At 39.3% G+C, this 23,469-nt stretch overlaps 1 protein-coding gene across 4 annotated transcripts in view; it reads left to right on the top strand.

Moving 5' to 3' along the window:
* The window catches only part of LOC121324378 (slit homolog 2 protein), a 166,082-nt gene that overhangs the window by 127,923 nt on the left and 14,690 nt on the right, over positions 1-23,469 (top strand). For all 4 annotated transcript variants that reach the window (XM_041266138.1, XM_041266148.1, XM_041266167.1 and 1 more), the window contains exons 13-27: positions 5,738-5,881; positions 7,428-7,591; positions 10,445-10,595; positions 11,264-11,338; positions 12,494-12,637; positions 13,287-13,430; positions 15,275-15,441; positions 15,765-15,897; positions 18,420-18,488; positions 19,180-19,251; positions 19,385-19,456; positions 19,776-19,847; positions 20,616-20,779; positions 22,968-23,092; positions 23,185-23,282. In XM_041266138.1, the coding sequence (XP_041122072.1) occupies positions 5,738-5,881; positions 7,428-7,591; positions 10,445-10,595; positions 11,264-11,338; positions 12,494-12,637; positions 13,287-13,430; positions 15,275-15,441; positions 15,765-15,897; positions 18,420-18,488; positions 19,180-19,251; positions 19,385-19,456; positions 19,776-19,847; positions 20,616-20,779; positions 22,968-23,092; positions 23,185-23,282 (1,794 nt within the window). The remainder of the gene's footprint in view (positions 1-5,737; positions 5,882-7,427; positions 7,592-10,444; positions 10,596-11,263; positions 11,339-12,493; positions 12,638-13,286; positions 13,431-15,274; positions 15,442-15,764; positions 15,898-18,419; positions 18,489-19,179; positions 19,252-19,384; positions 19,457-19,775; positions 19,848-20,615; positions 20,780-22,967; positions 23,093-23,184; positions 23,283-23,469) is intronic.

Raw genomic sequence — 23,469 nt, 5'->3', positions numbered from 1 at the left:
AGGCTAAATTGCTGGCAAGCAACCCACATCGAGGACTGTGTGGCATGCCTGGGACCAGAGCACGCCGCGTCTGTGGGGGCTTCGGCGTTGCCTCGTGCAAGCTGTAGAGACGGGTTCGTGCTACCCACGCCTTGCGCATGCGCGGAATGTCAACGTGTGCGCAGCCGCAAGCTCACCCCGCCACGTGAGTTCGACGCGGAGCAACCATGTGCCGTGCTTAGTGCCTGTGTAACCGCTGTGGTGGCAGGCAGGTGTTAATTCGTGTAGCCCGAGTAGTTCTACTCCGGACACACCGTACGGACCCTGAGGGCCCGTCCCAGCTACGTGCACCGTCCGTGTCTAGCGAACATAGACGAACTACGATTAAAGTTGTCGCTGGTTACTGCCCTCTCAACGGACTCCTTTTCGTCGGCACCCTCGGTTCAGCGTAAGGGAAACTGCAGCCTCGGCCACGCAGAACGAGCTGCGAGCAGAAGTGACGGACACTCTCGTGCAAGTGCGAGCCTGCTGAGTCGTTGAGGTCGATGCCCTCGACGCTCTGACGCGTATCGGCACGATGCCTGCAAGGACCACCCTGTCGGCTGTTGCGCCGGGCCCGCGTGCGCTCTGTACTTCAGCTGAGCCTACGTCCTGCCACCTCCGCTGTGGAGTGCAGGCTGCCAAAAAAAAAGTTTTCGTGAGTGATCCTTCAGCGCACCTGTCGGCCCATGCGAACCCTGCGCCTCACCGAAGACGTGCGAAACAGCGCTCGTAGGATAGTTTGGAGGCCGAACTAATCTCTCACAACTCAGAGCAGGACACTGAGTTGGAGGTGTTGGACACCAATGATCCCTTGTGGTCACTGGTGGAGCGAGCAACTCTCCACCTAGGGATTGAGTGGCCAGCCGTAGAATTACCCCGGTCACTGTTTGAGTCGCGATCTGAGAGGAACGGACTTTATCAGGTACAATCCACCTGGGGGGCCCCAGCCTCTTCACCGGCAACTTCGCGGAAGGCTTCCGCGTTTGCCATGCAGCGAGTGAGGCGGGACTGGCGTCTTTTCCACCAGTCGATGCCTGCGGCCCTGGTCACACCGACCCTCTCGGGCCTAACTAAGGATCCCATGTCCTAATCGACAGTGCAGGATCACGGAGGTTCATTTAAAAAAGGGCTATGCAGCGGCTACAGAGGCAGTCAGACTGTCCTGGCCAGCCTCCTGTCAGTCTACCAGGCGTCGCTGGTGAAAGCTGGCACCTTTTCCTTAAGGGCGGAATTGGCGTTGATCGCTCAATTCCTTGTTAAGATAGCCCAGCTAAATGCTCGGGCCCAGGGCAGGAGTATTGCGTCCCTAGTGGTCGCCAGAAGGCAGCTCTGGCTCTCGCAGACGAGAGTCCAAGAGCTTGACAAGGCCCAGTTACAAGAGAGCAAGAGCCCGGCACATAGACCCCGTTGCTAGCCTAGGCGGCACACGTTTGGCCCAAACACCACAGGCTAAAGCCCGGGAGGCATCTCAGCAGATGGCAAAGATGTGGCAGCATAAGCCCTTCCAGTAAGCGCCAACAGGAGCATCAGTGGTGAAAGACACCACCACAGCACCTACCGCGGCTGCGGGGTGCTAAGACACCTCCGTCATCTGCAAGCGTGCGGTCATCCTCCATTTTCTGGACCGCGGCGCGTAGAATGGCGCCCTAGAGGAGGTGGCAGGTCACGTCCTCGTGGCCTGGCCAGGGTGAGCGAGCGCAGCCAAAGCAGCCCTGAGACACCCAGGCAGCTATTAGCCCACCCCTATACTGTTCCGCAGCTCCAGTTCTGGCAACAGTGCACCAACGACATCTGGGTGCACAAGACTATTTCCACCGGGTACACCCTTCAGTTCTGGTTAAAGCCTCCTCAGGGGGGTGGTCGTAACTGCAGTGAAGGACTCGGTTCAGTCCTCAGCTCTGAATGTGGAGATACAGGCACTGCTCAGGAAGCGTGCCATTCAACAAGTAGACCCTGCTCTGATCGACCAAGGGTTCCTCAAGGCGTCCGACTGTGGTCAGGACTGGCTCGTCTGCGCGCAGTCGAAGGAGCAGCTGGCACAGCACACAGTGATGGTTACAGACCATCTTCAGCGGCTAGGTCTGAAGGTCAATTCAGAGAAGAGCCGCCTCGTGCCAAGCCAACAGACCGTGGGTCTGCATCTGGACTCAGTGTCCTGGAAGCGAGTAGAGTTGTCTCCCTGTTCAGATTGAGAGAAACAATCAGCATGGAGCTGTGTCAACGCATGCTGGGGCTGATGGCTGCAGCCTCACAAGCCCTTCCTTTGGGCTCATTACACCAGAGACCTCTACAGTTCTGGTTCAGTGCCTTCGCGTTACATCCGCGGAGAGAAAAACACCACAGGTTGACGGTATCCCGAGCCTGGTGGAAAGTTCCGGCAAACATCCGCCAGGGCGTTCGCCTGGGTCCCATCTTCCAGAGGGAAATGCTTACAACCAACGCTTCCAACCAAGGTCGGGGAGCAGTCTGTAACGGTTCAGGGACCCGCGGAATGTGGTCAGGACCCTGGAGGTCAGCCCACATCAATGCTCTGGAACTCAGGGCAGTGGACCTCGCCCTCCGGCACTTCTCGTGTTGGTGCGGTCGGACAACACCGTGGTTGTGGCATATATCAACTGCCAGGTCCCCTACGGTCCCCCCCGCCTTCACCGAATGGGCCTACGGTCCCCCCGCCTGTGCCGAATGGGCACAGCCGCGTTTGACCTCTCTGCGCACGGTTCACCTACCGGGCAGAGCCAATTACGCAGCGGACCTCCTATCCAGAGGAGGCCCTCTTGCAGGAGAATGGCGTCTCCACCCTCAGGTGGTAGAGCGCATCTGGGAATAGTTCGGCAGAGCGCAGGTAGAGCAGGGTAGAGGAAGCTAGAGCGCCCTCTACCAGGTCGCAGTACACGCACAAGTGGCAGTTGTTCCAAGATTTATGTCTGGCGGGTGGCCATGACCCAATATCTTGTCCTATGGCAATAATATTACAGTTTCTACAGAAACTGTTAGATGAAGGGAAATCTCCCTCTACACTTAAAGTGTATTTAGCCGCCATATCAGCTTGCCATGTACGCATTGACGGATTATCACCAGGCTGCCATTTTCTGGCATCTCAGTTCCTTAAAGGCGCAAGATGCTTGCGACCTCCAAGGATGACCAACTTACCATCATGGAGCCTTGACGTGGTGCTAGAAGCCCTTACCAAGGCACCATTCGAGCCTCTCCACACAGTGGATATGAAGCTCATGTCTATGAAAACCGCATTTTTGCTGTCGGTAGTGTCAGCCAAACGCGTTAGCGAGTTACATGCACTGTCAGTGCACCCTTCATGTATCCGCTTCGCAGGAGACGGTTCTAAGGTCTCCATGCGCCCAAATCCAGCTTTTTTGCCAAAGGTTATATCTCCGTTCCACATGAACCAGCCGGTCGAGTTGATGGCGTTCCATCCTCCTCCCTTTTCCTCTCCAGAGGAACAACAGTTACACATGCTCTGCCCTGTGCGGGCATTGAGGTGTTATACTGACCATACAACGACCGTGAGGCAAACAGAACAACTGTTCATATGCCATGGTTCTAAGACCTTGGGTCAGCCGTTGTCAAAACAACACCTTTCTCACTAGATAGTGGATGCTATTAAGTTAGCCTATGAGTCTGCAGGCCTTCCACCACCAGGGCAGTTGAAGGCGCATTCCACTATGGGTATGGCAACGTCCTGGGCCCTCTTTAGAGGGGTGCCAGTGTCTGATATTTGCGCGGCAGCCAGTTGGGATACACCGCATACCTTTATGAGGTTTTACAGATTAAACGTGCTGGATTCCTCTGCTCCATTATTTGGAGCATCTGTACTACACTCTATGGCACCTCAGGATGCCAATGTAGTGTTTAATACCCCACCTTAGGACAGGTGTCATTGCGAGTATTGACGCTGAGGCACAGCTCCGCATATGCCTAGATGTATTGCCTACGCAGTCGCGTTATGACGTAAGTCTGTCCTACTGCCGAGAATCCTCCCTCGCGACGGCTTGGGTACACTGTTCCCATACCTTGATGGTTATTTTCGAATTGAAAGGGAATGATAGGTTGCGGATGCAACCCCGATTCCCTGAAAGAGAAAATAACCATCAAGCCGCAAGGTCGCTCCGGAAGCCTTCACGGCCTGAAGAGCAAAAGAGGAAGAGAGTCTCCGCACGCTGCGTATAGTAAGCTCCCAGGGGGGTGGGCTTACACGTCAGCTCGCGCGGAGGCCTATCGGCAGCTTTGCTATAAAGCTCAGCCAATCCTACTGCCTGACGGCAATATCCCATACCTTGATGGTTATTTTCTCTTTCAGGGAACCGGGGTTGCATCCGCAACCTATCGTTATCAAGCTGTGTAAAAAGAACCAGCAGCACTGACAATGCTGCAGTGCTATGCATGAAACGGCAGTGTCATTCTCTACCACATTATCTGGGAATCGTTGGCTTGTTCAATTCTGATGGCTATCCAGCTAGAGGCAAAAAAAGAGAATCACTGATTTGATTAAAAACATTAAACAGCAGATTTTATAGTGATTAGTAATCCAGCCTGTGTTTGTGTTGTAGTGAGGAGGAAAGACAATCTTTAGCACCCCTCCAGGAACATTTCTTTACTTTTCTTACAGATCCAAGGAAAGGAAAAAAAAAAAAAACATAAATAACATTTGTTAAATTATTAATGCAATCTTTGTACGACGCCTCAGTAGGGTTTTAAATCTTTCAGAGGAGAAAGAAACCATTTGCAGACTTGACTAATGACAGGAAAGACATTTGAGTTTAATCCCTAAGTGCTGACAAACCATGTCGAAATGTGCACAGGTGCCGTGCTCAATGTGTTGACTAATAATCTCACATGCCTACAGAAACCGAAACCGACAGTGATGGAATATGAATGTTTCCTTTCACTGATACAGCAATGTTAAAAAAAAAAAAAGGAAATCTAGTCAGAAAACAATAACACAAGTTGCCCCAATGCCATTCTTTTATAATGTGTCAGTGTGAAAGCCGGTTTTAAAGTTTCTGTAAGGTGATTGGCAGTGTGGAAAGAGCAGTATAGCAAAATGTATAGTATAGAGGAATGTCTGTATTAACATGCCTTCAAGGAATGTATTGGTATTACAAGAGGCAACACCTTGCACAAAAACATTCAATCTTACTATCCAAAGATCAGTGTTAGCTTTATACATTCAAATGAACTCTTTTTAATCATCTACAGTATGGTATATTTTAGGATACACTTTTATGTATAATTAGTGGAAAACATAAGCAAGAATGTTTTGCATTATTCGCTCTTGCTCTTTAGATCACTTGTGGTATTTCACATGATTGAATTCTTAACATAACAACGCTGCTTTTTTTAAACATAAAGCCACCATTGTTGACAACACTTACTGTTGAAAAGGTTTGAAATCCATATCAAAATGAAAATAGTTTTTACTGTAGCTGATTCAACTTTTTCTTTTCTTCTAAATGCACAACAGGGCTAGTCTAAAATCATCTAGAATAAGCTTACATTTATCTGTTAAAACACATGGATAACAAGTTCCTGCAGTATCAGTTTGTAAAGTTAAAGAAATGTAAAAAAACAAGTTCAAACTGTATTCTTTACCAGTGTTCCTCTCCCTCCTGAGTAGCAGACCCTAAACAGTTAGCCATATGGACCCTTAATTATAAATGTAATTACAATGTATCTGTGCTTATGTTTGTGTCTTTACCAGGCTGCTGAATGCCAACAAGATTAACTGCCTTCGTGTGGACGCATTTCAAGATCTGCATAACCTGAACCTTCTGTCTCTGTATGACAACAAACTCCAGACTATCGCCAAAGGCACCTTTGCCTCCCTTCGGGCAATCCAGACCTTGTATGTAACAGTTCCTTCATTTGAATTTTTTTTTTTTTACAGTCTTTAAAAATAAGGCCCTGTGAAAATCGCAGATTTTTTATTTATTTATTTATTTATTTATTTATTTTATATTCATGGCAGTGTCACAGGTATTTCACGGAATGTGCACAGAACTATTTTATAAATTATGTGTACCGATTTTTTTTTTTTTTTAACAGAAAATGGAGAGATAAATGCACTGATATCATCAAAATCAATGTCAAAGTTATTCTAACACTTTACAATAGCTTGTGAAACGGTGTTGTAATTAACAGTGTGTAGGTAAAGTGTATCTACAAGGACAGCTCTCAGTTCTACGTCAGATGCATGTTCACCATTTAGGCCTTGCAAAACAAATACAATGTGTAACACATATTGATCTTGGGCACCAGTCGACTTGTCAGTGACCACGGACAAACAACCTGACTGTTTTACCAATTTGATAATCTCCTGCTTGTGATACTCTGCAACTTTAGGTAAGTAATCATCAGCCCAGGACTCGCTCCACCATTTGCTACACTCAGTCTGAAGAATTTACGTAACTTTTGGTTGTCCAGTTTTTCAAGAGGGATATTTGCGGAAACAAACGCCTTTGTCAGGTCAAAATTGTATGTGTATTGTGCTTCACAGTTTTCAGTGGACTTTTAAAACATTTTTTTTTTTCCGTGCTGGATTTCCACTTTTCTCTTCCAGTGATTCCTTGAATCTAAATGCCTGTAAACAGATGATTTTCGGTAGTGATCTGCATTAATTTTGCTGGATGTACAGAAGAGCTTACCTCCATCGCTGTTTAAAACGCCTGTTGGATGCTGCTTTACGCGATCTGTTGCAGACACATTTTTAGCCTTTTTAGAGTCATCCATTTTCTTATTTACAGTGTGTAGTATTTTAATCCCCCCCCCCAGATTGCATATAGTCACATGAGATAATCACTGCACAGCACTATGTGCGTGGCAAATAGTACACGCAGGCACACAGCAGAGCTGTACAGTTTCGTTCATGTGATTTTTTTTTTTCTTCTATGAAATAAAAATAATAATTATGAATTGATTTTTATTTCTTAAGAATATTGAAAAAATTATAGAATAAAATTAAGACATTGTTCTGATTTCCGCGCAGTCAGTGAAATCGCGATTTGCACAGGGCCTTATTTGCAAGCAGAATATCTTGTATCAGCTTAAACATGAAGACCTATCCACCTTGTTTACCATAAGGAGACAGTATCAGTAACAAAGCCTCTGACACTTGAGCTTGTTTTAGAGATTATCCCCAGCTAATCCTTTAACTGATCAGTGTCTGATAACTGCCCTCATGGAACTTTGGAAGAGCCTCCTTTCCAGAAATGCAAGCTGTTTATAAAATAGATGGATTTAAAATGACAAGAAAAATATGTTATTTTCGCTTTGTTGTAGTGAAATATGTGTTTTAACAGGAATTGAGTTTTTCATGGTGTGCCTATGCTATAATGAACAAAACTGGAGCGAACGTTTAACTGCCCTGACTTATTGTTCCATTTTGTTCCAAGGCACTTGGCCCAGAACCCCTTTATCTGTGACTGCCATCTGAAGTGGTTGGCCGATTATCTTCATGACAACCCCATTGAGACCAGTGGTGCCCGCTGCACCAGCCCCAGACGGCTGGCAAACAAACGGATAGGGCAGATCAAGAGCAAGAAATTCCGCTGCTCAGGTAACTTGTTGAGCTTTCAGATCTGCCCACTCAGCTTATTACATACAGTATACTACATACTGTATACAGAATCATTATTAAAACTGAGCCTTTTTAAACTATTATATAGTTACTCAATAATAAATCTTTATTTTATTTTCTTCCTACAACTAACTATAGGGGGCAGTCAGTGCATATGACTTCCAATGAATAGGCTGGTCAAAATTAAGTGAATAACTTTGAAGTTATGTTTTTAAAATAAATTAGTTAGCTGTTAGTCAGTAAATAATATATAAAATAGATATAAGTATGTGTGTCTGTTTTATCTCTTCATTAAGATTTTAGCAAAAAAAAAAAAAAACTTTATTTGGGACTTTCTTTGTACAAATCTATTTGTTATGAAAATCTTTTTTTTTTTTTTGTCCTGGCGTACTATTATTGTTTTAATATTCATGCTGTCATTTTGATTATAAGCAGTTATTATGTTTTTTTTTTTCTGCGATTGTTGGTTATTCACTTAATGGGTTTGACTGCGATGTACAATGAATCTAAAACACTTCTTTCCTTTGCTTCCCAACATTCAGTCGCATCTATTTCTATCTTTTTTCTCTTTTTGGTTTAGCAAAGGAACAGTATTTCATTCCAGGTAGGTTTGGTACTGCAGCAGGGCTTCTCATCTGCAGAATACCAGCTCCCCACACATTCACTTTGTCCTAGGAAACCAATGCATGCTGTTTAAAGATGGAAGACTCCCTTAAATATATAATATTTGTTATTCACTAGATTTATTTTCTAACCAAAGTATGAACTCTGCATGCCGCTCTGTGGTCTTTTCTTCCCTGCGTCCGTTATTAGAATTCACAGTGTTCCTATGCAGTAGCCATACAGATGCCAGCTCCTGGTTCTTTTTTTCTGAAGAGTCTTCCTATTTCAGAGCCTTTTCTAACACTGCTTCATTCATATCATATTAGTTGGCATTCCTTTAGATGCTTCATTACGCAGTTCAATTTGCAATAAAAGTACTGTAATTCTTCACCATTTAGAGACACTGGCATCTGTATAGCTAATCTGTTCACAATACATGATTAAAATTAGAATTTTGATCAGTCTGCTGGAAGAGCAGCGTGTTGTGTTTTATTTCTAAAAGGGGATACTGCATTAGAGATTAGTAGATCAGTAGAGTATTAGTAGTTTTTTTCCTTTAACCTTTGCTATTCACAGGTTTGTATCTTTCATAAGAATGCTGTGCTGTGTGTGTACCATACTTAAGAGTGCTTTGGAAAGAATTAAAACACTGACAGCTACTCAATTCTAACAGACTAGCATGATTTAAAAAAATGTTTAATTTGTTTATTATTCAAATAGTTCCTAATAAGGGAATGGAAATTCAGAGCACAGCATAGAGAGTCAAAAGCAATACAGATACAATAAAATATTTAGAGTTTTGCAGAGCAGGCTAAAGTAATGATTATCTTCGTAGGGCACGAATTATTTAATGCCTGCACTGCATTCTTGATCGAAAACATTAATCACATTGTTATGGGAAAGTTGCTAACATCTTTTACGTTTGATTAGAATTTGTTTGTAATTTATATAATCTTCTCAAATAATCATACTTCATGCATTCGATTTTTTTAGAACTGTACTTAGGGATATTTTTCAGAGGGTAAATTGCACCCACTCATTATTCATATTCTCAATTAATCTTATGTCTTGGCCAATATATGTAGTATCCCTGACTTGTAGAAAGGTTTTTTTTTGTTTTTTGTTTTTATCAAAACTTCTCACTCTTTCTTTCCTTCCTGGCTTTCTTAAATTTTTCAGGAGTTCATCATTTTGGTTGTAAGTAAAAATTCTGCTTCTGGAAAAACACATTGTAATCCTCTGACATGATGCACTACCCTACTGTTTTCTCCCAGTACCTGTCTCCTGAAAAGCACCAAAATGATTTTAGTTAATCATGTGTTGAATATTACAGAAGTACCAAGAGTTAACATAGATACCTTTGTGGCCTGTTTCCAGTTTCTGATTCACATTATATTATTGAGCCCATCCCTGACTATATGGCAACTCTTGCTTCTCTTGACTATAGTACTGTAATTTACTGTATAGCACTGCTGTCATTTTCTAGCTACTGCTTAAGCATCCTGGTCCAAATGGTTCTCTCCTACCTTCTTACCCTCATGCCCCCCTCCTTTCCTCTTTCTCCCTGGCCTTGTGGATGAAATTCAGCAAGGTTTTCCGTTGTGCTTGATCTAACCATGTGGTTGCGAGGTATGAGTAAAACATGGTTCTGTCAAGCACCACGGAACGTCCTGCAGCTTTCTACAGCATGGCAAGCTACAAGAGACAGTCTTTTTGTGCATCATTAACAGATGGGAAAGTTCAGTGCATGACAAGGAAAATAACAGTGACAAGCAACTGACTCAATGTATAGAATCAAACTGAAAACAGTTAAGAATTTGACTTCGTTCAAATGCATCACACAGAAAAAGGAAGTAGATTGAAAAAACAATGTTGAACTTAATAACTGGATGCCATTTAAAAACAAAAAGAAGATTTAACTATGACAAGGTTTCTCGCTCATGCTGCCTATTCATTTGAACTACATCCTTGCCTTTTTTTCTTTTAAGATTCAAGGCTTGTAACAAGTCCTAAGGGCCTTGAAACCCTAATATTTGTCTGGTGCTGTGGCAATAATGAGTTTCCCTGGCCTGGTATTTTTTTGGAAGTTTCCAGAGTGAACACCCCACCCACTTTGCCCTACCACACGCACACCCACCCCACTTACACAAAGCTACCCTCACTGCATTGTAAGAATTATATTGGTCACATCCTAAATATTGCTTATGTTTTGGCCTTAATCTTCTACAGGTACAGAAGATTATAGGTCCAAGCTTGGAGGAGATTGCTTTGCGGATCTGGCATGCCCTGAGAAATGTCGATGTGAGGGAACCACTGTGGACTGTTCCAGTCAGAAACTCATCAAAATCCCAGACCACATTCCTCAGTACACGGCTGAACTGTAAGTTCACAACAACAGCAGATCTGATTCCACCAAATGCACTCTAGAACATGTTAAGAGACAGCTGTGGGAAGTTAAAGATACTTTCCTTACACATATCAGGATAGTCTGGTGCACTTAAGAGACAAGGGTGTCTGATGAAGGATATATGGATATCATATTCATATTCACAGGATGGAGTGCCTCAAACACTTAAGAGGGTATCACAGTCTCAAGTACACAACATGCCTAGTATTATTTTTTTGTTGTTGTTTAATGAACTATAAATCAAGATAAAAATAACTGTACTGTAGAGAAAATGATTGGTACATTTCTACTTACGGGGTGGGGAGAGAGGCATTGAGTGTACAGTTCCGTAAAGTATAATCAATCTACTGTATGTCTGCAAAACTAACACAACAAATAAAAGAAGCAAATAAGCTAAAAGTAATGAACTGTAAAAGAAGCCAAGTGACCATATGACATTTTTTAAGGACCGCATTTACAAAGCATTTCTAGTTTTGAAACTAGATAAAAAATTTTTTTAAAAAAATAAAAAAAATATGGTGCAGACTGTCCACTGGCTGAAAAGTATATCTATCCCAAAGTTTCTAATAATTTAGGTGGAAATAAAACACTGTGTAATGAAACCTTAGCATGTATCCTTTCTTTCACCTTCTTTGATCCAGGCGCCTCAACAACAATGAATTCACAGTTCTTGAAGCTACTGGGATCTTCAAGAAACTCCCTCAACTCCGCAAAATGTAAGTCCAGTAGCATTTCCTTGAAGTTTTTTCCAGTTTTCATCTCTCTCACACACACATAATCCCTTTGCGATTTTGCAACTTTATTAGTAGAATACTGTGAGACATAATTTAGTGTAGCATGTAATCAATTCAGTGAGCTGTGACAAGCATTTGGCCTAAGCAGTGAAGCAGACCAAAACTGGCAGACCACTCTTCAGTGGGTTATGCTTGTGTCAGTGGCAGCTCCTTATGCTACAGAAGCACTGGCATCTGAGCCTAGCGTTGAGACAGCTGGTCTATTGTGTACCCACAGCAGGGATCTGCTAGTTCAAGCAATTCAAAAGCAATTTTGGTAATCTCCTGTAACTTCCATTATGATTCCCAAAACCATTGCTGCCTCCTTCAGCACAACGACACATGTCTTTGACTTTTTGCTTCATTAAGCTTTTGTTAGAAAAATCACAACAGAATGGTTCAAGAAACATACTTGGTAACCTGTCTCTAATTTCTACATGTCATATCCCAAAGGGGCTAAGCTTGAGCAGCATAGTTCTGTATGCTGTGCTGTGGTATTTACAGTATTTAATATTTAGTATTTAGTATATTTAATTTTGGAAGGGAGGCTTGGGGTGCATTACATGTCTTAATCATTATTAAATATGTTTGTGTTTTATGTGTCTACATCTTTGTACTATAAAGATAAAACTGATGCCTCTGTAGACTTTATGTTTAAACCAGGATTTGATTAATGTTACAATGCAATGGCACTTACAGTAAAAGTAGTCTTGCACAGAAATGGAATTACTAAACCTTTCATGGCCAGCAGTAATCTTAATGTTTGTAATCTCACATTACTAATGATTTGCAAGATATTTTTGGATTGAGAGGTTGTGGAGTAACACAGTCAAGATGTATTTCTACAAGGAGTGCTTAAGATCAGAGAATGTGCCTACTTATATATCATAGAACATTAAAACTTGTTCAAGCAGCAGAACATGTGGTTTAGACTTTGTTTAATTTGGTAAGCTGTCCATAAGGTAAAAACCCTTCAGTATAAAAGTTAAACAATAACACCTTCAAGAGAAAGTAATCACATTAATTAAGTCACCCTTGGAAGAGATGGTAATCAATGCTTATTAACTGCTTATCTACTTTTGTGTTTTTATTTCTCAGAAATCTAAGCAATAACAAGATCACAGATATTGAAGAAGGTGCCTTTGAAGGGGCTGCCGGTGTGAATGAGCTGATACTGACCAGTAACCGCCTAGAGCATGTACACTTCAGAATGCTCAAAGGACTTAATGGCCTGAGGACACTGTGAGTATTCAACCACACTGGAACTCATACAAAGAACCCATCTGTTAAGATGACCAATTAAATGTCAGCATCATAAATCAATAAAGGACTGACCATTAGGATTCTTTGTGTGAAACTTAAAATAGCAAAGTGTGCATATCATTTTTTTGTGCTGAAGAAACTGTTTAATAACATTACGTCTATAAACATATCCAGCACACAGTATTGTTACTGAAGAAAACTGTATTAAACTTTTATAAACACATAGGTATGAGTTTATGGGAGTTGCCAACGTGTTTGACCCATGATACTGGCCAGGGTTCTACTGACTTCATAAACTGCTTTGATGGCTTTGATGGTTTCGAGTGATAATACAAGTGTTTTATTGGTGGATCAGAACTACACTAAAGACTGTGTGGTACATGAGGTTCATTCCTGTGTGATGTGATGTCTTTATGATCAGACTCTTCACTGGTCCATTTGTAATTACAATTAATGAAACTACAACACAATATTGAGCTGAGCCCAGGATCTTGGCTAAGTTCCTGTTCTGTTAAAAGGTTGGTTGAATCTCTCTTGCCAAGGCTAATTCAGCATTTCATTCAACATGTAATACGGACAGGTACACTTCCCTAGTTGTGATGATTCAGTGATCTCTTTCTGTCTGCAGGATGCTGAGAAGTAATCAGATTAGCTGTGTTGGGAATGACAGTTTCACAGGACTGAGTTCTGTGCGTTTGCTCTCCCTGTATGACAACCAGATCACCACAATGGCTCCTGGGGCATTTGACACACTCCACTCGCTGTCAACTTTGTAAGTTTAAACAGATGTTCACTGCGTTGGTTATAAGAAATAACATGTGTGCTTTGCATATACTGTGAAGGTATTGGAGTTTTGGGATACAATGGACACTGTTTCAGTAAAGCATATATATATATATATATATATATATATATATATATATATATATATATATATATTATATAATATCAATATAAAAGAAAACATGAAATAAAAAGAAAACACTGCCTGTCAAATATCCGCCCTAGCCGTTTATCCGCCATGATCAACCTCTTCAGCAATGTTAGTTTATTATTGAACACAGAAAATTTGTTCAGATACTGTTTTTGTACACTATGTTGTATGTGCTCCATGCACTGCCATTACTGGTAGTGTCACGTGAGCTGTTCAGTGTGTTGATTTCGTATGTATATAAATCATGTTCGCCTGCAGTGCGTATCAACGTCAACCTCGGTCTCTATCATCTGCCTCACTCAGCAGCGAATGCACGCACTAACATGACAGACGGCTACCAATACTTAGAGATAATATCCTTAAGGAATAGAAAGAAGACAAGTGTTGAATTGACAGCAGAACTGGCAGAAAGCACAGGTGTCATTGTCCATCCATCAACAGTCCAAAGCACCTTTGATCATTGTTTCATAGTCCAATTTCTGTGTTCTTGTGCATATTTTAGCCTTTTAGTCTTGTTCCCCTTTCTTAACAGAGGTATTCTTACTGCAATGCATGCAAGCTATTTCACAGTTATTATAATAGTAGAAAACATTAGTGAGGCTTTGAGTAAATTGTTGATGCTCATAATGCATCAGAGTAGAAAAATGCAACACGTACAATACTTTTGCACAGCAGTGTGTGTGTGTGTGTGTGTGTGTGTGTGTGTGTGTGTGTGTGTGTGTGTATATATATATATATATATATATATATATATATATATATATATATATATATGTGTGTGTGGATCAGGTATTTCTTCTTTGCATGTTTTACAGTTTTTGCTTTTCATGTTTGCTGGAACATCAGTTTTCCTAGTAGTCGAACAGCTTCTTAATAATACCAGTTTCAGTGAGGAAATGAAAGCACAATATATGCATAAGGTATAACATTTACACCATGTATCCAATCTCTGTGCATGTTATAATTAGGGTGTTTATAAATAATGGAATTTTCAATACAATTTTGCTGAACTAACAAGCTGTCAGACACATATAGTCTTGTACGAGGGAATTTTGGTTATGTTTAACTGGCATGTAATCGAGGTGGCTGTAACGTATTCTCCAGAGCAAACAGGAATTGTAATTTAAGAAATGGCAGCTGAATGAAAAGGCAATTTTAAGTAAATAATATAATGAAATCCACTATTAAGCAACTTTTTTGTCTGTCCCCTACAGTTTGACAGCATGTCAAATCTCTGACCATTTCAACGAGTTGTAAATTACAAATGCCCTGATTCAGCTACATAAAAGCAAACTTCTGTTTTACAATCTCCCTAATCTCTTCTCCCTGTAATAGTTTAAATGATTCTCGTATTTGGACTGTAACTGCACAGTTGAATTTCTGTAAAATCATTCAGTCAGATTGGAGATGTATTGAATTAAATAGAGCCAATAGAATAGCTCATTTGTGAGCAGAGGTGCCTGAGTATAACATGATTATGATTCAGTTCCCATTAGTTAAGCTTGGCAACAGATCAAGACATCAAAACATGGGTAACTGTAGTGTATGCTGCAAACCAGTACTTTTTGAAGAATCTTTAAAAAAAAACCTTGTTAACACACGTTTTATGTCAGAGCAATTAATAACAATAGCAAGCATTTCAAAAGTGTTGCTAATCATGTATTGTTTTGTGCTCCCGTTAGAAACCTGCTGGCCAATCCTTTCAACTGTAACTGCCACCTGGCCTGGCTGGGTGACTGGCTGAGGAAGAAGAGGATCGTAACTGGGAACCCCAGGTGTCAGAACCCTTACTTCCTGAAGGAGATCCCCATTCAGGATGTAGCCATTCAGGACTTTACTTGTGATGATGGTAATTCATGTGTTAATCCTGATGGAGAGGGGGGTGAGGACCCTGGTTGTGAATGTATCACTCGTCTATTCATTGTTACTTCTGTAGAGAGTAGATACTAGCTTAATGACTGGCTCAGACCTGTGTGAAAGCCTGCACTATTTTCTAAGAAAATCTATGAATGCTTGTATACATGGATCGTCCTTCACAGAAACATCTGAAATCACATTGCAGTATGAAAGAGCAAGGTCAACTTGCAAACTGAAAAATCTAGAGTGGAAATAATGCTTTTGAAAATCCTCTTAATTGTCACGTATTAAGTACACAACGATGTCCTCCCACAGGCAACGATGATAATAGCTGTTCCCCGCTTGCTCGCTGCCCTGCAGAATGCACTTGCTTGGACACTGTGGTCCGCTGCAGCAACAAAGTACTGAAGGCTCTACCTAAGGGCATCCCCAAAGAAGTAACAGAACTGTAAGTAGCAGTAAAATGGCACTCTTTTCCTCTCCAGCAAGGAAACATTTTTAATGCAATAGTGCCCTTGATGAAGGTTCTACCATGTGGTAGTTGACCACGACTGGACTTGTGTGGCCTGAGGCCTGACGGTGCTAACGGAAGTCAAGGTTAACAGCCATGCAAGAGCCTTCACCTGAGGGCACTATCACTATTATAAAATTATTTTTCTGATTTATTTTCTTTAAAACAGAAACACTTTAAACCTAGATTTATCTTAAACTTGTTATGATTCGTAGGGTACCCTGCCTTTGGGAAAATGTTTTAGGAAAATAGTCTAAAAAATGAATAATAAAAACAAATAATACATTTATTAAACTTTTTAATTGTCCGAGTTACTTATAGTTTGTCTGGACAGTGAGATATCTGAATGGAGCAATATTATTACTGTCTGTGTCTTGGTTTGCTGTTGAAAGACATTGAGATCCAGTCGAGTTGTGATTTGCTATTTCAACAGTTGTGGGTACAGGACTGATTGCTTTCCTTGGTGCAAAGTATTTATTGGTTGGTTTTGGTGGATAATGAAATTAATTTGGACAAGTATTTGTTTAGTATTTGTTTTCTAAAAGATGTAAACTGAGCTTAAATACACCAAGTCAAAATAAAATAGCCGGCACTTGTGCGGATTGATTTTAAGTTAGATTCACAGTTAATGCTCCAGCGGGCATCTACCATCTGGTAAAAGCCTGCTAAAGCTGGAAGCTGATTTACTGATGGTACTGAATAATTTTCTAATATCTTAGAGAAACAGAGCAGAAGTGAAATAGGGTCATTCTAATCAACCTAGGAGGCTTGATCTCAATCAAGCATAGCCTTAAACCCTAAGATCCTTATCTTTGTACACAGATGTTAAGCTTTGAGAAGCTTTAGGTTAAGGTTAAAGTAACCCATTAAGTGTATGTTGTATTTTAAACAGCTGTAAAAAAAAAAAAAAAATGATTCACTTCTGACACATACACTTTCAGACTGTTTGTAATAATGAATTACTTCATTACTTAAAGAGCTATCAACCATGCCTTTAAAAAAGCATCTTTGAAATAGTGCATTATTTCAATAGGCTATCCAAGTAGAGATTACATCTCCCAATCTGTACTATTAAACTAAATTACTCCTGCCAATTTGAATTCTTCATTAGGCCAGCAAGTTGAACTTGCATCACACAAGTGCAGTATTCATTTACCAAACTTTATGATGGCTCACTGGACACTGCTGCAGCAGGGTGATCCTGGTTTCAAACCCTGATGGCTTTCTATTTATGTTTTTTTTTTTTTCTTTTTTTTTTGGGGGGGGGGGGGGGGGGTGGTGTGGCATCATTCTTTCCCTGCAGTACTCATCACTGAAAATAAAAATAAAACATAAATGAATAAACACATTATTGACTTATTGTATGTGAACGTACAGTCTAAATTTTATTTACAATAAAATAATAATTATTGTATTTTCATACGGATGTCTATTATAGTAAATTCGTATTTAATTATAGTAATATTGGTCATTCTTCCTTTTTAAAAGTTATCAAATGGATGGAATACACGTACATTCAATAAAACTATTATAACGCAGACTGTTCAAATCTAGTAATATATATATATATTTTTTTTTTTTTTTTTTTTTTTTTCTGGTTAAATAAAAAAAAATATGTCAATATGGTAAATAGCAAACTAGGTTTGCAACACTAAAATCGAAAGACAAAAAAAAAAGAAAATACATTTTTTTGCTATGGAAATTTGTCTTGAAATTTTTCTAAATAGTAAACTTTACTTTTTTTTTTTTTTTTTTTTTAAAACATCCCAACAAGATTTTTTGTAATCTGGTAATACCTTAGCAACCTTTTTTTCTACTAATTTTACTGGATTGCTGTATTCAGAAGCCAGGTCCATGTATTAAGGAAGTTGTATCACTAATTTACTAATTGACAAAAAACGTAAATAACACCTTAAGATTAAAGGATCTGTCCGTGCCTTGATGAGGCTCTCAAGCATCCATTTCTGTTTTTTTTTTTTTTTTTTTTGTAACCAATAGAAGATCAGCTTTTCCCACAGTTAGCCAACCAGAAGTGATAGGGTTGTGACGTAAACAATTTTTAAAGTGTTTTTGTGTATGTGCTAGACTTCCGCAATTCAGTTTTCAAAAATTTGCATTGCTCTCTGTAATTTTTACCGGGAGTGTCTGTCTAGCAGCAGAACAAACATAGGGAAAATAAATTTAAAAAAAACTACTTATATAACAGCAAAACATGTTGTCCCTCACACAAATCTTGTTGTCTTGGGCGTCGGGTGAATTGCACACCCCTGAAAATGTGAAATAAAAAAGAGGTAGAGTAATTCTCCCTGTATCGCTCTTTTTAAATGATTAGTTTGGTCTAACACAAAGTAAAGTATATGAGATTGTCTATTTCGGTTCTAGAAAAAGGTTTGTTTACACAGCTTGGAATGTGGAATTTCCGTAATGTTAAAATAACCAGAGTTTCTGTTTTGTTGTAGGTATTTGGATGGAAACCAGTTCACCCAGGCTCCAAAGGAACTCTCTAATTACAAGCACTTAGCACTGATGTAGGTGGTTTTGTACTGTTGAAATGTTGTATTAATTAAGCTTCAACTCGTTACACTTAGAAAGGATTCATTAAATCCCTCCAATTTTGGCAGTGGAAAACTCTTGAGGGAATACATTTTTAAAATTATTTTACATCAAATCAAAATAAAAGTGGTTGGATTTAATTAAAATCTTGAAGAAAAAAAAATCACAGCCATAACCAGTCTAATATATTTGCAAGAGTTTATATTCCACGGTGTTCCACATGGTTTAATGAAATACCTTAATCTAGCATAAATGTACCTGGAGTTTCAAGGATAGAACTCTTTAGCCCTGTGTTAATACACAAACCCTAAAAGGTTCTTTTTTTTTTATTTGGGGTTACATATTTTATGGGGAATGGAATATATGTATTATAAGAACAAGTATGGTTTAAAATCAACTGCTCTTCAGCTCAACACAAATATTTTTTGTTAAATAACCTGCTGGGTTGTATTGCTTAATATAAAGAAGAGATTATTGTATAACGTGTATGGTTGATTGCCCCAGAATATCCAAAGAGAGAATGATTAATACTGTTTTAATAGGTATGGATTTATATATGAGTAATTATAAGCAGTGTAACATTGTCATACTTACTGTCTCACTCTAAATACAAGAAATGAAATGCACTTCGGATCAAATTGTAACTGAACTTGTTTTCTTTTTCAGCGATTTAAGTAACAACTACATCAGCACTTTGTCCAACCAAAGCTTCAGCAACATGTCTGAACTTCTTACGCTGTGAGTCTCATTGTGTTTATCTTCTTAACTTCAAACAAACAAAAATACAAATCTACCACTAGATGTTGTTGTTCCTGTCCTGTGTGCTACCTTTGTATCAGTAAGTAAATGTTTATGTTAAATCTCCTTCCAGAATCCTGAGCTACAACCGACTCAGGTGTATACCTGAGAAGGCATTTGATGGATTGAAGTCACTTAGATTATTGTGAGTACTATTTGTTCTCTCTGCATAATTCATTGTTTATTAAGATTCCATTTCCTTATTCTGTAGCTTGTTACTATTAGATTACTGCCCCCTGTTTGTGTCTTTCTCCTCTACCTACGACTTCTGGTCACTGTATTTATATTGTATTTGTTAGGCAGCCTAGGGGAAAGCAGCAGCAAAAGTAACATAAAGTTAAAGAGGTATTTTGTTGCTCTTTGGTGCCTTTTAGGAACAGGATGCTTTTTGAAATATTTTTCCCCCCCATTTATTTTTGAGAATTTGAGACTTAACTTGCTCTTGTGCTGTATCTCTTTTGTAGGTCGCTACATGGCAATGACATCTCTGTAATCCCTGGGGGAGCCTTCCACGATCTCTCCTCGCTGTCACATCTGTAAGTATTCAAGACAGTGAGTGCTTCCAGTGCTTTAGGAGGAGTACAAGGAGGATATTTTAATGTATAGATGCATTTTTCAAAGTCTTCTTGCCTGGGGGGGGGGGGGGGGGGGGGTTCTTACAGTCAATCAGCCAGGCAGACAGAGTGGAGATACTCACTGAGGCCAACTAATACTTTCAAATTAGCTTCCCAAATGTAATAGAAATTGATAGCTGAAAAGGAAAAGTGGTTTTGGATTTCAACATGAAAGTGCAGTGCCTTCACATATGGCAACATCTTCATTGAGAAGGAATATGACAGAAGCGGTGCATTGTATCTACTTAAATAGTACATTGAAAGTCAGTTAGCTAAAGAATGCAGTAGTAGAATGCACTGCACAGAGAAACAATGAAGAAACTGTATCATTTCAATAGAGATTGCTAATGCACATCTATCATACTACAACAGTAAACTGCCCAATGAATGTGTTCCCTGTTTTAGAGATTCAAAGAGTACCTACTGTGTTTCATTGTAGCTGCAATTTGTTTGATGGAAAGTAATACAAACAGGTAGAACTTTGCCTGTATACAATCTATGAAAGAAAAATGACTTTGACAAGAGATAAATCAACTGTACCGCCCTTGTCTACCAGGGTTTCCAATCTCTATGGAATAGCATAAGATTTAAAACAAAGTATTTCCCTTACACATAAATCAAGCTGAAGTAACACAGCAGCTCATAAAAATATGTTCATTGCATACCAATCGGTGTATTTTGTAATTACAGTGCTCTTGGTGCTAATCCGCTATACTGTGACTGTAACATGCAGTGGCTCTCTGACTGGGTAAAATCAGGATACAAGGAGCCAGGTATTGCCCGTTGTGCCGGCCCTGGCGAAATGACAGATAAATTGCTTCTCACTACTCCGTCCAAGAAGTTCACCTGTGAAGGTACAGTTCACCACTTCCCTAAACATTAAGAGAGATTCCCTTTTTTATTAATTCAGTACAGGAACAGCAACATTTGAGACCGGGCTTGATGATAAGATTTTGTGACAATTTCTCTTGTGCTTCCAGTCGAAATGTATTATGTTTACATATTTGTGGAAATTTTGACAGATGCTGACACCAGCGTATAAATAAACCATAATAGTTGATCATTGAAAAGAGTAAATAAAAAATAGTGGTGATTTATTAAAATTCCTTATTACCTGACGTGTATTAATAACTAAATCTATTTGTCAAAATGTTGTCAGCAAAACTGTTTTTTGGGGGGAATCAAACACATTAGTTTTATACAGTTGTATAATGCTACCAGTTGTATTCTTGTTAACACTAAGGGGTAGATGTACTAAAGTGTTGCGCCTGTCACAATAGTCACAAACCAATTGCAAAAGAGTCGGAAGTCTAGGGTGAAATGTACTAAACATGCAAAATGCTGTTAGTAACTTTTTAGGGAATACTTTGGGGCAGCAGTTATTCTTTGCTGTTCAACCTTAGACAAATATGTAATTATGGGCATTCCTGCATAAATTTGCAAAAAGTGGGCAGCGATAGTGCAAGTGAGGGTTCACAAATATTATAATGAGATGTACTAAAGCTGCTGACAGTTGCCACACTTACAATTGCATCAATTTGTTATGTACTTTTGAAAGCACGTTTTAAAGTCACAACTGTTGCTGGCATTTCCCAGTCTGCTTTTTCTCGTGCGTTGCCAGCTGTGCTCAATGCATTTTACCTTAATCTATTGTGTGTTAATTGCCTAGGGCAAGTTAAAAATAATAATAACCCTAAAATCATGTAGTTTCAATTTCAAATAATCTTTTATTTGCATTGTACATCAATGTGTAAAATACAGCATCATTATTTATTCTTTATTATCAGTAGGCTAAGGTGAAAAAAACATTTTTTAGATTTTGCACTGTATACTGTACAGGCCTACTCTACAGATTGATATTTTTACATAATGTAATGTGTAGCCTACCCAAAACACATTAGTGTTATTTCAGCACAATGATTTATATTTAAAATCCAGAATTGTAAATGTATGTGTGTGCGATTTAATTTTATTGTTTTTAAACCCGTCAATGCTTTATGTCAGATCGGACAAACATTTCCGGTTTAGCGATTGGCTACTGTTTGATTATAAAGCTTTTTGGGGGTAAAGGTGGGGGCCTCACTATATAATCTGATGGGATTAAACTGCCTTACACACACACACACATATATACATATATATATATATATATATATATATATATATATATATATATATATATATATATATATATATATATATATATATATATATATATAACAGTATTAAAATAGTTCAAATGAAGACAGAACGGAATGCATTGTACAGATGATGTTTACATTTCACAAAAACAATGTTATTTTGGTTCTTGCACCCTTGCATGCATAGACGTTATCCTTTGGGCACCCTGTGCCCGCTTCCACTGTTTATTTGAACAATGTTGCACGACTCTCGCAATGTACGCTAGAGATCTTGGTAAGAAGATGCAACAAATATTTAAATTAATATATTGTGGCTCTTTTCATTACCATGTTTTCTCTTAGTACATATGGCAAAATCTATACTTGCCACAATGAAAATGTAAAATTATGTTTGCGCTGTGATTGGCCCATCTTAGTACATCTACCCCCAATTCTTTACAAAAATCTATTTTATAGCTAGTCATTTCTTGCATATTCTCTCAAAACATTTAATATTTTGCTTTTAACTTTTCATAAATCTGTCTAGACATTCCAGGGCCTTGTGGCTTTTTGGTGACAGGTAAAGTAGGAAAGAGTTATTTCTGAGTAACACTCTCATCTCCCTTAACTTGTGCCCAAGAAGACAACAGAAGATGAGCATGTTCATCTTTTGTTGTTTGCCCCTAAACCTTGCTGATGTGTGCCAGTCTTTTGAACAATAATTCACCTTTCATTCTGTCCTGTCCTTTGGGTATCCCTTACCTTGTATAGTTATCTATTTAGAAATGTGTTGTAATCAAGGTGTTTTACAATTTATAATTATAACAACATGTGCTTAAATATATATATATATATATATATATATATATATATATAATATATATATATATATATATATATATATATATATTTGTTTTTATAGGACCTGTTGATATAAACATTCTCGCCAAGTGTAATCCTTGTCTGTCAAATCCATGCAAAAATGATGGCACCTGCAACAGTGATCCAGTAGACTTCTACAGGTGCACATGTCCGTATGGATTTAAGGTATGCCCTTGTTCCTTATGTTTTAACATGGCTTTATCTATACCTTTTATATTATTTTTATTTAAGGGATTTGTTTGTTTTACTTTTTAAAGGGGAAAGATTGTGATGTTCCCATTCATTCCTGTATCAGCAATCCATGTCAAAATGGAGGAAATTGTCACCTGAAGGAGGGAGAAAAAGATGGTTTCTGGTATGGAAACATTTACCCAATCACCTTGAAGTTAGCTACATTTCCAAATAGCCCACTTTTATTATATGTTCCTATCCAGCTTTTTTTTCCTGCATCGAACAAACCCTTGAACACATTTATTATTTTAGTCCAGTGGATTTGTCTGATTTAATTATACTTTAAATTTACCTTGCTTGTCTTTTTTAAT

The sequence above is a fragment of the Polyodon spathula genome, chromosome 1, assembly GCF_017654505.1.
Source record: "Polyodon spathula isolate WHYD16114869_AA chromosome 1, ASM1765450v1, whole genome shotgun sequence".
Lineage (NCBI taxonomy): Eukaryota > Metazoa > Chordata > Actinopteri > Acipenseriformes > Polyodontidae > Polyodon > Polyodon spathula.
This window is presented reverse-complemented; position numbering and strand designations above follow the sequence as displayed.